This window comes from Rhinoderma darwinii, chromosome 4 (assembly GCF_050947455.1).
Source record: "Rhinoderma darwinii isolate aRhiDar2 chromosome 4, aRhiDar2.hap1, whole genome shotgun sequence".
Classification (NCBI taxonomy): Eukaryota; Metazoa; Chordata; class Amphibia; order Anura; family Rhinodermatidae; genus Rhinoderma; species Rhinoderma darwinii.
The window spans coordinates 339,342,297-339,358,023 of NC_134690.1; the positions used below are offsets into that span (position 1 = coordinate 339,342,297).

Sequence of the window (15,727 nt, forward strand, 5' to 3'; positions counted from 1 at the left end):
CATACAGTTGTGCATGGGCCTGGTACTGCAGCTTAGTCCCATTCACTTAAATATCACGTCAATATTAAAGTTCCAGAAAACCCCAGTAAGCTATACTTAGAGCTTATTATACAGACCTTGGCTACAAGGTCCCTTATTCTTCTACTTTTGACATATGAATCATCAAGTGTAGGAGTCGAGTATCAAGGCGTCAAAAGGTGCCAACCACTCTGTCACAAATACTCCACCTTTCAGTCCATTCTTCTATATCCGTCAAACAAGTGATTTCTGGAAATAGAGTTCATACATCAGTAGTGACCAAACTATTCATGAGATATGCCGCCGTGTGCCCTTTTTGGCTTCTTATAACTAGATTACAATGTAATATCCATAACTCTTATAGTTCTTTATTTGCCTTTAGTAAATTGGAATAGTCAACTGTAAAAAAAAATATCATATTATTAGCAAAGAAAATAAAAACAATTTAAAAAAACCATCAACTCACTGAGACTTTAGATTTTGTGTGAAGCCAGTTTCTGCTCCAGTACATTGCAATAAACATTTGTTTAGCAGAATTGCTTATTACAAAGCCCAGGTTTAGGTTGATAATCTACAGTATGTATGGCGTGCGTATATGTTTTTCACTAAGTGTAGATTGCCACTATAATTGGTCTCACAGAGATTAATTACATTGGAAACTGTTGATGGTTGATGGTGGTGAATAGATCTATGGTCTTCATGGACAATGATATAGCATTTCTTTTTACTCATAAGAAACTTTGATGTAGCTAGTATCCTATTATATGCTACTTCTTACTGTAACTAGGACTGCTACCCACAATTTTGTAAGCATAAGATTTTTACAATAAACATATGCTTACGGTAATGGTAATGCAAAACCTTTTTAGATATTATGTGAAAATGTTCCGTCAAATTTCATTACGCAAGAATTAACATCAATGTGCTTAAGACTGAAGCCTGTTATCTATTTGTTTAATTTATACTGGGAGGCAATCCAAGGTGTGTACTAGACAGGGCCGACGTCAGCAACTGGCAAGGTTGGGAAAATGCTGGGGGCCAATTTAGGAGTGAGGGCCCACTACTGTCTTCTTTGAGTTTGCATACTGTTTGTGTATTTTCTCATACACAGGACAATGGGGATGGGCCCTGATGAAAACTAACATTAAGCCCCGCCTTAGTAATTGGCGCTGTCAATCAGCCAGCGGCCGTTAATAAGGCAGTAGTAATAAAGTATAAAAAAAATACAAGGACGTATAAAAAATACTTTATTGAAATAAGAAACCACCACACAACCCTCATTAACCATTTTATTGAGAATAAAAAACACGCCGTCATCGAAGTAGTCCTGGAATCCGACGTAGTCCATCAACCGAACCTGTAAAAAAACACAAATACACCCCAAAAATTTGTAACACATAAATAAGCAAAACAATTATTTTTCTTACCTATCATGGGTCCATAGCTGGAGCCACAATGTCACACACTATATCTAATCCTATCATGTGTGATACTGTCTGCTGAGCCACTATATCTAATCCTATTCATAGCTATAGGGTCGTAGTGCTATAGATATGCTGTCTCCTATATATATATATATATATATATATATATATATATACTCATATACGAACACAGATTTATATGGGGGGGACATATGTATTGGGGCTATTGCCCCTGATGTTTTAAGTCCTTAGTGACGCCCCCGGCTTCTAGTGCTGCATCGTTGAGTCAATTAGGAGACCCGGCAATGTAGCTGAAAGCTGCGGGCCTTCTGCCATGAGGAGAAGTTTGGGGGTGGGGCCCAAGAAGAACTATTGCACCAGGGCCCATGAGCCTTTAGCTACGCCACTGGGTGTAATGTTATTGTAAGAATTGCTCCTGCTATACAAAGCAGCATTTCCAAACAAGATAAACAGGTGGAAGCGTTTTTTCCATTTCAGATCAGTTCTGAGCAAAGAGAAAGGGTTTCAACTCCTATGACTTGCTGCTTGGGGTGTTTAAAAAGTACTTGACAGAGCAGGAAGATGCAAACCTCTAGGTATTGGAGGCCCCTAGGCAAATACCCCTTTTGCACTCCCTATAATCCAGACCTGATAGAAGTAATAGCAATACTAATTTAATTTCCTAAAATGAGGGCACTTTGTAATTTACATTATGTCTCAATGCAGTCCTGGAGCTGAAATCTTGGGGATCATGAATGTCCTGTGTCCCTGGACATATGTAAAGAACCCCATCATGTACAGCTTGGCGACCCCATTATAATATAGTGTAAATTTGTTAAGTGTCCGTATGCCTTTAAATATATGATTTTGCTAGATTTTATACATTTTACTAGTTATGTCTATACCCATGGTGCCTAAAATTATTAATACTGTCTTGCTCGCTTACTAGTAGACCAGTGTTATAATATATTGGACATATTTATGCATTTTAATAATCGTATATGATTTTACATAGTGGTGTTTTTGTAAGCACCGGTTATTGACGTGTCTGAGCTGGGGATAACGGTTATATTATGTGTGTGCTAACCTTTCATTGTTCTGGCCAGCTTCACAACATTCTGTGCCGTTGATCTAAAAATTCTCTACTCTCAAGGGCATGCCAAGTTCATGGTAATTTATAAGTTGTATGCAACAAGTTGCTACAAACAAATATAGTATACAGTTATGTCTGTTTAAAAAAAAGTCTCCTCAGACCCGCCATGTGTAGTTCTGAGTAATCCCTGTAAAAAAAATTACTTTATGGACACTGTGCTGATGGAATCAAACATTTAGAGGAAAACATTTTCAAGGCCAGTATATGAAAAGATAACATGTATCCTATATTGCACTGGTTCATCTCTGCTACAACCAAATCACAGTCAGGGTCAGACAAGTAACATCCAGTGTTTTCCTTCGCACATTACATTAAACAAGATAAGTCATGCTTAGAAAGACATTTTTATACGAGTGCAGAATAATGGTATATGATTATTGGTGTGGAGGAGGGGTGAAATGTTATACTAAATAAAAAACTACTAGTAAAAGGAAAAACAACAAAAAAAACTTAAGTAATCTAGTTGTGGCATACAGATGTGACACCACTGTCAATTAAATACAGAAGCGCCTGGTACCCTGCCAACAACATCGTGTGGATTAAATTTAACAAGAATGACAGAGAAAGGATCAGTTAGGAAGAGGGAGGACGGATTTTTTTGTGGTGTGTTCTGCTCTCTCTTGTACCTCCTCCTTTCTGGAGCTTGCTGAATACCTGTGCAGTGCTGAGCTACAGAATGATTGCTGATCAGACTAACATCAGGTTGTGTTCTGTTCTCAGGTGCCCATCCATGTGCTGACTCAATCCTGGCAAATAGACGGTCAACAGCCATGCCACGTTCTCGCTGCCAATAGTTATGACCATGCCCCTCCACAGCAAAACCTCTGGAATAACCTTGTTGCATCAGATTCAAGCCTCAGAATTGGAGACAATAAGCAGACCACCACTGAAGTTACCACTAGAGAGACCCCTCGGTGAAATGTATGTGGAGAGCAATAGGACGGGGATTTTTAACTACCCGGAGGTCACTTCTTATGACTTTACTGCTGCTACTACACCGGTTTACAGCTCTGCCAGCTTAAGCTATGCAGCCAGTTCTGAAACATTTGGATCAAGCAGCTTGGCTGGGCTTCATTCGTTGAACAATGTGCCACCAAGTCCAGTAGTTTTTCTGCAAACAGCCCCACAGATCTCACCATTTATCCACCACCATGGTCAACAGGTACCGTACTATCTGGAAAGTGAACAGAGCTCCTTTGGAATAAGAGAAGCAGCACCACCAACGTACTACAGGTAGGTTAAAAATATATGTTCTGTCATTGAATTTCCTTACTAAAACCTCCCATTTCATTCAACTACATTTCAGTGCATTAAATGTTCACACCTTCTATTCTATGTATTAGATCCTAAATCTATACCACTTTTTTTCTACTTCTTACAGAATTTGTGTATAAAATAAAGCATGAAAGTGACTGATAAAGGAAGCTATATGTTTCCACTTGATAGCTTGTTTGCTTTAAAAAAAATCTTAAATTGATACCTACTGCTGTATTAACTTGCTATGTACATGTTGTGATATAAATTGTTTTTGAACGTTTTGAAAAGAGTTTATTTTTTTAACATTCCGTTTATATCTCCACCAAATTAGTTACTGATTTATAAAATTATTTTGGATTAAAATTCCTAACAAAACAAACATAATTATAATTATGTAGGATATAAAAAAAAGATGCAAAGAGAGTCAATAGTTAAGTTGTAGTCTCATACAGATAGGTGCAGTTAAGGTAAATGATTTGTTCCCGATGAATAAAATATTACAGTTCTCTATTCTACCGGAGACATTATTCACTAAAAACAGCACAAAAATGGGCAAACTGAATATGAAAGAAGTGAATACAATGACAGTTACTCATGTTATCTCTATCTATAATGCATCGTGTAACATGTCCCATGACATTAAAAATCTGATCAGAGATGACATTTTATGGGAAATTAGTTGTCATAACTGTTACTCTTTAAAATGACTGTCCATATAAGTCTGGAGATCTCACCAATTATGGTGCTCCTTTGAAGTCATTTACAGTTCAGAGCTGCAGATTTCTTGAGAACTCTAGTGCCGGCTTAATTGGCATAATAATTTCAGTTGAAGGACGAGCGGATAAGTAATTGCAGATAGGAAGATCTGAAGTGACATTCATTTTATTTCTAGAAATTTGTTATTTCCAAAGAATTTTTCCTATTTTTGATTTTCTGAGAACATTTGATTTAAAAAAAATAATAATTCTTTGAATGATTTGTTTTGTAACTTAATATCCATAACTACATCACCAACAGGTGACATTTTCGTTTTATTCATTGCCGTGTTTAGAATTACAACTGGAGTAATTAATATGAGAACCTCTGCAGTTTATTGTGTATGTACATAAACAGGGCTATGAATTAACCGTTCATTTTTTTAAATTATTTTTTAAGCATCTTATGCATATACTTTACATTATAAACAGGGGCTTGTACAACGTGGCCAAGTGGTTGATTTAGAAAGGTAAAAAGATTTCCAACACATTCTGTAGTAATAATATTGTTTATTGCACATGATGTGTAAAACCTACCAGATGGCACCAGGTCAGTGTGACAAAGTGAGCTTTGTTTTTCATGCTGGCATTAACCCCTCTGTGCCAGCATAAAGTCTTGCAGATGATTTATTCATCATCATCATCATCAAAACCATTATTATTGTTATTATTATTCCTGTGTATTATTCTTACTTTATATGTAATATTATTATTATTATTATTATTATTGTTATTATTATTCCTGTGTATTATTCTTACTTTATATGTAATATTATTATTAATAATAATAATAATAATAGTAGTAGTAGTAGTAGTAGTAGTAATTATAATAGTGGTGGTAGTAAAGCTAGTTATAGGATAAACAGTATTGATTTGTTATATCTGCCATGTTTGGCTTTAACTAAAATTAATTTCATTACAAAATGATTTATTTATTATGGAATGTTTTAGTTGTTTCTGGAATGTATGTGGTTTCCATGTGGTTCAACCAAACATGGATGCCAGATGCTTAAAGATTTTACAAAATACTGAAAGTAAACACATGATGTTACTAATATACTATGTTTCCATTGATCACAGAAATCCACAAACATTTTATAGCTTTGGTTTTGGTTTACTTACTATTTTATATGCTTTTTTTCCATTCACAGTATGTAAATAAAACTTAATTTCTTGCTTCGGTTTGACAGATATACAATTATTTCATATTAGGAAACAAGAAATTGAAATCATTGGGGATTATGAAACACAGTAGAGCGTTTTTCTATTGTTAAACTGGTTATCAATAGTCTAACAGACCAAGATCTATGACAATATTGTTTAAGATTTCTAGTAGACAAATAATATTTCTGCTAGAAGATGTTGACTGACTCCTTATTTGTTACCTGTTCCTTGTTTGTTAAGGATTCTAATATATTGTCATAGTTGCATTCAGTGTTTCCTCCTAAAAAAAATGTGTTTAGCTAATGTTATATCTGTTTCTGAGTAGCATTCAAAAAGCCAACATTACAGCTCCGTCAATAGTTATCATCCAAATATTCCAGACTTCTAATTGGCAAATCGTTCTACGTAGGCACTAATACATTTCATACTCCTGTGCTGCTAATTTACTAAGAAGATTTGCCCTTCAGCAGTCTGGAAAAGCTGGGTGATAACCACTGTAAGGGCTGTAATGGTGGTTAATTACTGTCACTTTGGAAAACAGAAAGGAAAGAAACAATATAAGCTCGATACAATACCAGAGGACTTGACAGACTAAGACAACACAATGATTCATATACAGTATACTGAAGTTTTTTGTTTTTATTTTAATCGTAGTTGTAATTTTTGTTAAATATGATATAAAAGATACAGATGTAGCAATACTTAACTTGAATCTTAACACATTAAATACACAGTGGCAAAAGACTTTAACTTGACTTTTTCAATGTCTTTCGTTGTGTGATATCCCGCTGCAACAAATTATCAGAGTCAAGTTAAACTTTGCTACATCTGCAGAGTGCTTATATAGTAAGACCTGGACACTGACTGCACAGTTCTATATGTATTTGTTTCATTTTTGGAATCTTACCTGAGTATATATATATTTTTTGATTGCAAAAAAAAACTTTTTTCAAGCACCCCATTTTTTTTCAAATGTTAAAAATTACGTAATTTACAACTTGTAGTTCTGGGATTTAACAAAATGATGTATGTACTGTGTTATGCATAGTGCAGGACCTGAGGGGGCAGCACATGACATGAATGAGATTCTCTGCTTGCTGTTCTTTAGGGCACGTTCAGACGTGGCAGAGTTTTTCCGCTGCAAATGTTGGTGCAGATTTGGGGCAATTACGCAACGAATCTGCACCAACATTTGCATATTTGATAGGTAATTCAGACGTTGCAGAAAACACAGCGGACTTGCCACAGATTTCAGTTTTTGCATTGCAAAGGCTGAAATCCGCAGTGAAATTCCGCTTCTTCTCTGCAACATACAGTGCCTGCTGTGGAGGGAAAATTCTACACCACAGCCTGCAGCGGAGTTTTCTGCAACGTCTGAACTAACTTGCCTAAAAATGTATTGAAACAAATGTAAAAACCGGCCGCTGGAGAATTCCACTGTGGACTGTCCGCACCGGAATTCTACAGGAATTCCGCCACGTCTGAACCTGCCCTTAAATCCCCGTGTCATGCACTGCCCTCTTAGGTCCTGAAATAGGCACAACACAAATATACATTTTACACGGAGTGTTTCTTTGTAAATGTTTAGCGCAGGTTATAAGCTCCTAGACAGACCATCATGCAGAGCGTTTTAGGTGTTTAGCAGTTGGAAATAGCTGGATACCTTAGAGCAGTGCTTCTTAAATTGTGAGGCAGGCCTTACTAGTGAGGCGCCCGCCCCAGTTGGCGAGGTGCAACTGGTGAGGCAGTTTTGACAATAGTGATCACATGATGCTCAAGCCTTTCTCTGGCTGCGCCAATTTCTGGATTAGCAACATAATTGACTGTTAGGGCGGGTTCACACATAGCGGAATTTCACTTAAATTCCGCTGCGGACACTCCGCAGCGTTAATCCGCAGCGGAGCCGTTTCTCCATTGACTTTCACTTTAATTTAGCAGTGTTCGTTTACACGATGCGTACAATTCCGCTGCGGAGCATAGGCTGCGGAGCGGAATTTGGTGTCCGCAGCATGCTCTGTCTGTTGCGGAGCAGTGGCGGACTGGTTGCGGACTCATGGCGGAATTTCTCCATTGACTTCAATGGAGAGTCAAAATTCCGCAATGAAGTCCGCAGATCTTATGTGTGCTGCGGAGCGTATTGTTTTTACTACCATGCCATTTCTTCATTCTGGCTGGACCTATGTATTTCTAGGTCTACAGCCAGACTGAGGAAGTCAATGGGGCTCCCGTAATGACGGGAGCGTTGCTAGGAGACGTCTGTAAATAGTCACTGTCCAGGGTGCTGAAAGAGTTACGCGATCGGCAGTAACTGTTTCTGCACCCGGGACAGTGACTACCGATCTCAATATACATGTATCTGTAAAAAAACATATAAGTTCATACTTACCGAGAACTCCCTGCGTCTGTCTCCAGTCCGGCCTCCCAGGATGACGTTTCAGTGTAAGTGACGGCTGCAGCCAATCACAGGCCAAGCACAGGCTGCAGCGGTCACATGGACTGGAGCGTCATCCAGGGAGGTCGGGCCGGATGCCGAAAGAGGGACGCGTCACCAAGACAACGGGCGGTAAGTATGAATTTCTTTGACTTTCACTAGGGAAAGTGCTGTCCCTTCTCTCTATCCTGCACTGAATAGGGAGAAGAGAAGCACTTTTCCTGCAGTCCGCAGCGGCCAGTCCGCATCAATTTTCTGCACATTTTGTGCAGATCCGCTGCAGAATCTGCAACGCAGATTCTGTGCGGCATTGATGCGGACAGTTGCGGAGGAATTCCGCCATGTGTGGTCATGCCCTTAGGGTATGTTCACACGCACTGTTTTCAGACATAATTTTACGCCTCGAATTACGCCTGAAAAAACACCCCTAATATGCCTACAAACATCTGCCCATTGCCTGCAATGGGTTTTACGATGTTCTGTTCCCACGAGCCTTTATTTACGCATCGCTGTCAAAATACGGCATGTAAAATGATGGCTCGTCAAAAGAAGTGCAAGACACATTGAAAAACAGCTCCAAAAAATGGCTGTAAAAAACGCAGCGAAAAACGCGAGTTGTTAAAAAAATGTCTGAAAATCAGGAGCTGTTTTCGCCTGAAAACAGCTCCGTATTGTAAGACGTTTTTGCTCACTGCGTGTGAACATACCCTTATTGTGCTTATTTAATGTTATACTGGGTTTAATAAACAAATAAAGGATAATTGAGATACATTTACAATTTTTGCATGAATTTTAACCAAAGATGAGGCCCAGGCATCGCCAACTTCTGGCTGGGGAGGCACCAGTAGTAAATGCCCAGCTCTAGAATCAAGGCAAAAGGGATTTTCAACTGCATGTGTCTTCTCATAGCTGTATATACAGCGCTCAATCAGTGCCTTGTAGACAAAACAATAGGCCGAAATCCAGCTCCCTGTATTTGTCCCAGCAATGAGATGATGAATCATGTGATTGTCGGGTGCCCGTTGTATGCCAAGCCGCTTACCAGATCTGTTCTGATTGTGACAAGTGTTACTACAGAAGGCTATTTTCCCATGTAAATGAGGCCACTTTTAAATAAATTTAAAGTTAGAATATTCCCAAAGGTCTTTTCACTGCTCGTGGTTTACATAATGGAGTTTGAATCTGAAAACGTAAAAATATGTTTTAATATTTCTTTCATATTCTTAATCCATTGAATATTCAGACTATATATGTAAAGGGAATTTCTTATTTAAAAAAAAAACAAAAAAACATTTTCCATCATAATTATTAGAGAGTCATCCAGACTTCTCAGTGTATAACATTTGCAAGTGTTCTGAAGTTCAGGTGGTTCCTAGCAGAAAGCAGCACAGTCAGGAGGTGACTATGTGGGATTTTTTTCTTCTGTGGACACCAGAGTAGTCACTTACTATACTGCAGACAAGCTGGAGGTATATATAGATTAACTGTCACCACCACTTTTTCCCCCTGGGTAAAAAGGCTGCTCAGAGCATTGAAGCAAGGCATATCAGATAACTATAGAATTATATATTTTTTTAAAGGGTAACTAAACGTTTAACAATCTTTTGACATGTCATATTGACATGTCAGAAGTTTTGATCGCTGGGGGTCTGAGCACTGAGACCTCCACCGATTGCTAAAATGAAGTGGCAGAAACGCTAGTGTGAGCGCCGAGCCGCTTACTTTCTGTTCAGCTTTTCTCAGAAAGCCGAGCAGTTGGTGTGCAGACTCAATAGAAAGTCTATGAGCCTGTACACCGCTACATCAGCTTTCCGAGAAAAGCCGAACAGAAACGAAGTGGCTCAGTGCACAGACGAACGCTTCTGCTACCTTGTTTTAGCGATCGGTGGGGGTCTCAGTGCTCAGACCCCCAGCGATCAAAACTTCTGATATGTCACTATGACATGTCAGAAGTTTGTTGAACAGTTTGTTACCCTTTAACATTTCAATTTGATAAATGGGGAGGCAGGAAAAGCAGCAGAAGAAACATGTCCATGCCAAAGTTGTCCTTTAATTTAAGTTTGGAATATAATTCTAGAATATTGGCATATTCACTGCTGCTATTTCCCTCCTGTCTAAACTTGTATTACAGGTAGTAGATTGTGAGTGCTATATTTGGATGTACACCGTGTTCCAAATTATTATGCACATTGGATTTAAGTGTCATAAACATTTAATTATTAGTTTTTCAATTAAACTCATGGATGGTATTGTGTCTTAGGGCTCTTTGGATCATTGTAATCAATCTCAGACACCTGTGATAATTAGTTTGCCAGGTGTGCCCATCCAAGGAAAACTACTTAAGAAGGACGTTCCACATTATTAAGCAGACCACAGGTTTCAAGCAATATGGGAAAGAAAAAGGATCTCTCTGCTGCCGAAAAGCATGAAATAGTACAATATCTTGGACAAGGTATGAAAACATTGGATATTGCAAGAAAACGTAAGCGTGATCATCGTACTGTGAAAAGATTTGTGGCTGATTCAGAGCACAGACGGGTTCGTTCAGATAAAGGCATAATGAGGAAGGTTTCTGCCAGATAAATTAATAGGATTAGGAGAGCAGCTGCTAAAATGCCATTGCAAAAGCAGCAAACAGGTATTTGAAGCCGCTGGTGCCTCTGGAGTCCCGCGAACCTCAAGGTGTAGAATCCTCCAGAGGTTTGCAAGTGTGCATAAAGCTATTATTCGGCCACCCCTAAACAATGCTCACAAGCAGAAACGGTTGCAGTGGTCTCAGAAATACATGAAGACTAATTTTCAAACCGTGTTGTTTACTGATGAGTGCCGTGCAACCCTGGATGGTCCAGATGGATGGAGTAGTGGATGGTTGGTGAATGGCCACCATGTCCCAGCAAGGCTGCGACGTCAGCAAGGAGGTGGCAGAGTCATGTTTTGGGCTGGAATCATGGGGAGAGAGCTGGTAGGCCCCTTTAGGGTCCCTGACGGTGTGAAAATGACCTCTGCAAAGTACGTAGAGTTTATGACTGACCACTTTCTTCCTTGGTACAAAAAGAAGAACCGTGCCTCCCGTAGCATAATTATCTTCATGCATGACAATGGACCATCTCATGCTGCAAAGAATACCTCTGTGTCATTGGCTGCTATGGGCATAAAAGGAGAGAAACTGATGGTGTGGCCCCCATGTTCCCCTGACCTCAACCCTATTGAGAAACTTTGGAGCATCCTCAAGCAAAATATCTATGAGGGTGGGAGGCAGTTCACATCAAAACAGAAGCTCTGGGAGGCTATTCTGACATCCTGCAAAGATATTCAAGCAGAAACTGTCCAAATACTCACAAATTCAATGGATGCAAGAATTGTGAAGGTGATATCAAAGAAGGGGTCCTATGTTAACATGTAACTTGGCGTGTTACATTTTTTTTGATTGAAAGAGCTTTTGATTTCTGTAAATATGACCTCCTGATCCTGCAAATTCAACAAATGTCCATTTTAGTTCTCTTTACAACCTTTAAAATGTTTTAATCTCTGTTGTGCATTTTGAGTTTTTTACTTCTAAAAAAAAATCTGTTATCATTAGGGGATTTGTTCAATAAAATTTGCATTATACTCCAACAGTTGATGGCTTGAAGATTATACTGACTGTCATTTGCATCGACTATTTAGGAAAATCAGCGAAAAATAACATTTGCATAATAATTTGGAATGCGGTGTAGTTGTAGTGAGTAATGTGTGTATGTGTGTCTTTGTGTATAATAAGGGTATGTTCACACGGCAGCGTCCGTTACGTCTAAAATTACGGTGCTGTTTTCAGGAGAAAACAGCACCGTCATTTCAGCCGTAATGGCATGTGCAGGCGCTTTTCGTTGCGTCCATTACGGACGTAATTGGAGCTGTTTTTCCATGGAGTCCATGGAAAACGGCTCCATTTACGTCTGAAGAAGTGACAGGCACTTATTTGACGCGGCGGGCGTCTTCTTTAGGCGCCGCCTTTTGACAGCGGCGCGTAAAAAAAATGACCGTTGGCACAGAACATCGTAAGACTCATTCTAATAAATGGGCAGATGTTTGCCAACGCTTATGAGCCGCATTTTCGGACGTAATTCAGGGCTAAAACGCCCGAATTACGTCCGTAAATAGTGTGTGTGAACCCAGCCTAAAACATTTAGTTAGCATCTTTTTACAAGGAACATAAAATAAAAAAACAAAGCTTATATATTTTAGGTTCAATATACAGCTCTTTCTTTGACACTACTATAGGAAATTTAAGATTTGGTTTTTTTCTTATTTAAAAATATAAAGAAATAAGAATCCACGCTCCAGTGCTGGATACAGATATCCCTTGTAAAATGTTAGGGGTAGAAAAGCAACAATATGTTACAATTTTCTATTTAAGTCTTCTGAATACCAGATCTCCACAATTTAGCTGCCTAGACCTTTCTTAGCTATTACAAGGCTTGTAAAAATGATTTATCAGGGAATATTAGGCAGGGTTGGTCTTAAGGGTGTGTGACCAGAAGGATTGCACAGGGTGCATCAGGTCCCCAAAAAAAGAATGGCATAGTTACATAGTTATATAGTTAGTATGGTTGAAAAAAGACACATGTCCTTCAAGTTCAACCAACGGATGGGAAGGGAAGGGATGAAACAAAAATTTCTACACATTGACATAGAGGCTGATATTTTTTCATTCTAGGAAATTATCTAAGATTTTTTTAAAGCCGTCAACTGTCCCTGCTGTGACCAGCTCCTGCGGTAGACTACTCCATAGATTCACAGTTCTCACAGTAAGGGTATGTTCACACACTAGACTAAAAACGTCAGAAAATACGGAGATGTTTTCAAGGGAAAACAGCTCCTGATTATCAAACGTTTTTTAAGCCACTCACGATTTTCGCTGCGTTTTTCGCTGTTTTTTACGGCCGTTTTTGGAGCTGTTTTCAATAGAGTCTATGAAAAACAGCTCCAAAAACGTCCCAAGAAGTGACCTGCGTTTTTCAAAATGGCTGCGTAAAAAAACGGCACGTCGGAACATAACGCCGTTTTTCCAATTGAAATCAATGGCCAGAGGATTGGAGGCGTTCTGCTTCCGTTTTTTGCAGCCGTTTTTCATCTGTTTACGGGCTGAAAACGGCCAAAAATAGGCCGTGTGAAAATACCCTAAAGAATTTGTGTAGTCTCTGGAAATTGAGCCTTTTTTTCTCCAGATGGAGGGAGTGCCCCTTGTCTTTTGAGGGGGTTTTACATGGAACAGGATTTTACCATATTTTTTGTATGTGCCATTAATATATTTATATACACTGCGTTCCAAATTATTATGCAAATGTTATTTTTCACTGATTTTCCTAAATAGTCGATGCAAATGACAGTCAGTATAATCTTCAAGCCATCAACCGTTGGAGTATAATGCAAATTTTATTGAACAAATCTCCTAATGATAACAGATTTTTTTTTAGAAGAAAAAAACTCAAAATGCACTGTTTAAAATTATTATGCACAACAGAGATCAAAACATTTTAAAGGTTGTAAAGAGAACTAAAATGGTAATTTGTTGAATTTACAGCATCAGGAGGTCATATTTACAGAAATCAAAAGCTCTTTCAATCAAAAAAAAAAAATAACAGGCCAAGTTACAGGTTAACATAGGACCCCTTCTTAGATATCACCTTCACAATTCTAGCATCCATTGAATTTGTGAGTATTTGGACAGTTTCTGCTTGAATATCTTTGCAGGATGTCAGAATAGCCTCCCAGAGCTTCTGTTTTGATGTGAACTGCCTCCTACCCTCATAGATATTTTGCTTGAGGATGCACCAAAGGTTCTCAATAGGGTTGAGGTCAGGGGAACATGGGGTCCACACCATCAGTTTCTCTCCTTTTATGCCCATAGCAGCCAATGACACAGAGGTATTCTTTGCAGCATGAGATGGTCCATTGTCATGCATGAAGATAATTTTGCTACGGAAGGCACGGTTCTTCTTTTTGTACCACGGATAAAGTGGTCAGTCATAAACTCTACATACTTTGCAGAGGTAATTTTCACACCGTCAGGGACCCTAAAGTGGCTTACCAGCTCTCTCCCCATGATTCCAGCCCAAAACATGACTCTGCCACCTCCTTGCTGACGTCGCAGCCTTGTTGGGACATGGTGGCCATTCACCAACCATCCACTACTCCATCCATCTGGACCATCCAGGGTTGCACGGCACTCATCAGTAAACAAAACGGTTTGAAAATTAGTGTTCATGTTATTTCTGAGCCCACTGCAACCGTTTCTGCTTGTGAGCATTGTTTAGGGGTGGCCAAATAATAGCTTTATGCACATTTGCAAACTTCTGGAGGATCCTAGACTTTGAGGTTCGCGGGACTCCAGAGGCACCAGCGGCTTCAAATACCTGTTTGCTGCTTTGCAATGGCATTTTAGCAGCTTCTCTCCTAATCCTATTAATTTTTCTGGCAGAAACCTTCCTCATTATGCCTTTATCTGAACGAACCCGTCTGTGCTCTGAATCAGCCACAAATCTTTTCACAGTACGATGATCACGTCTAAGTTTTCTTGAAATATCCAATGTTTTCATACCTTGTCCAAGGTATTGCACTATTTCACGCTTTTCGGCAGCAGAGAGATCCTTTTTCTTTCCCATATTGCTTGAAACCTGTGGCCTGCTTAATAATGTGGAACGTCCTTCTTAAGTAGTTTTCCTTTGATTGGGCACAACTGGCAAACTAATTATCACAGGTGTCTGAGATTGATTACAATGATCCAAAGAGCCCTAAGACATAATACCATATATGAGTTTAATTGAAAAACTAATAATTAAATGTTTTTGACACTTAAATCCAACGTGCATAATAATTTGGAACACGGTGTAAGTTAATCATGTCCCCCCTTAGTCATCTCTTTTCAAGGCTAAATAGGATTAATTATTTGAATCTTTCCTCATAACTTAGATTCTGCTTGCCCCTTATTAGTTTCGTTGCTCTTCTGTGTATTTTTTACCAACTCCAAGGCATCCTTTCTATGAACTGGATCCCAGAACTGAACTGCATATTCTGGATGAGGCCGCACTAATGCTTTGTAAAGTAGTAATATTATATCCCTGTCCCGCGAGTCCATGCCTCTTTTAGTACACAACAATATCTTGCTGGCCTTCAAGCAGCTGATATTTAGTTTATGATCTACATGTACACCCAGATCCTTCTCAACAAGTGACTCCCCCAGTGTAGCTCCCCCGAGGACATATGATGCATGCATAACTTTATATTCATCTACATTAAACTTCATTTGCCAAGTGGATGCCCAAACACAGTGTGTCAACATCGGCTTTTAATTTATGAACATCTTCCATTGACTGAACTATATTACATAGCTTGGTTTCATCTGCAAAAATAGAAATAGTGCTATTAATCCCATCCTCTATATCATTAATAAATAAGTTGAATAACAGTGGTCCCAGTACTGGACCCTGGGGTACACCACTTGTAACCTGGACAATTTAAACTCAAAATGATTGACCACAACTCT

The 15,727-nt window shown here is 38.9% G+C and overlaps 1 protein-coding gene across 1 annotated transcript in view; it reads left to right on the forward strand.

Moving 5' to 3' along the window:
- The first annotated feature begins 2,915 nt into the window (after positions 1 to 2,915).
- Positions 2,916 to 15,727, forward strand: part of ESR1 (estrogen receptor 1) — a 159,306-nt gene continuing 146,494 nt past the window's right edge. The window contains exon 1 of the mRNA XM_075862873.1: positions 2,916 to 3,828. Coding sequence (XP_075718988.1) covers positions 3,392 to 3,828 — 437 coding nt within the window. The 5' untranslated portion in view covers positions 2,916 to 3,391. The remainder of the gene's footprint in view (positions 3,829 to 15,727) is intronic.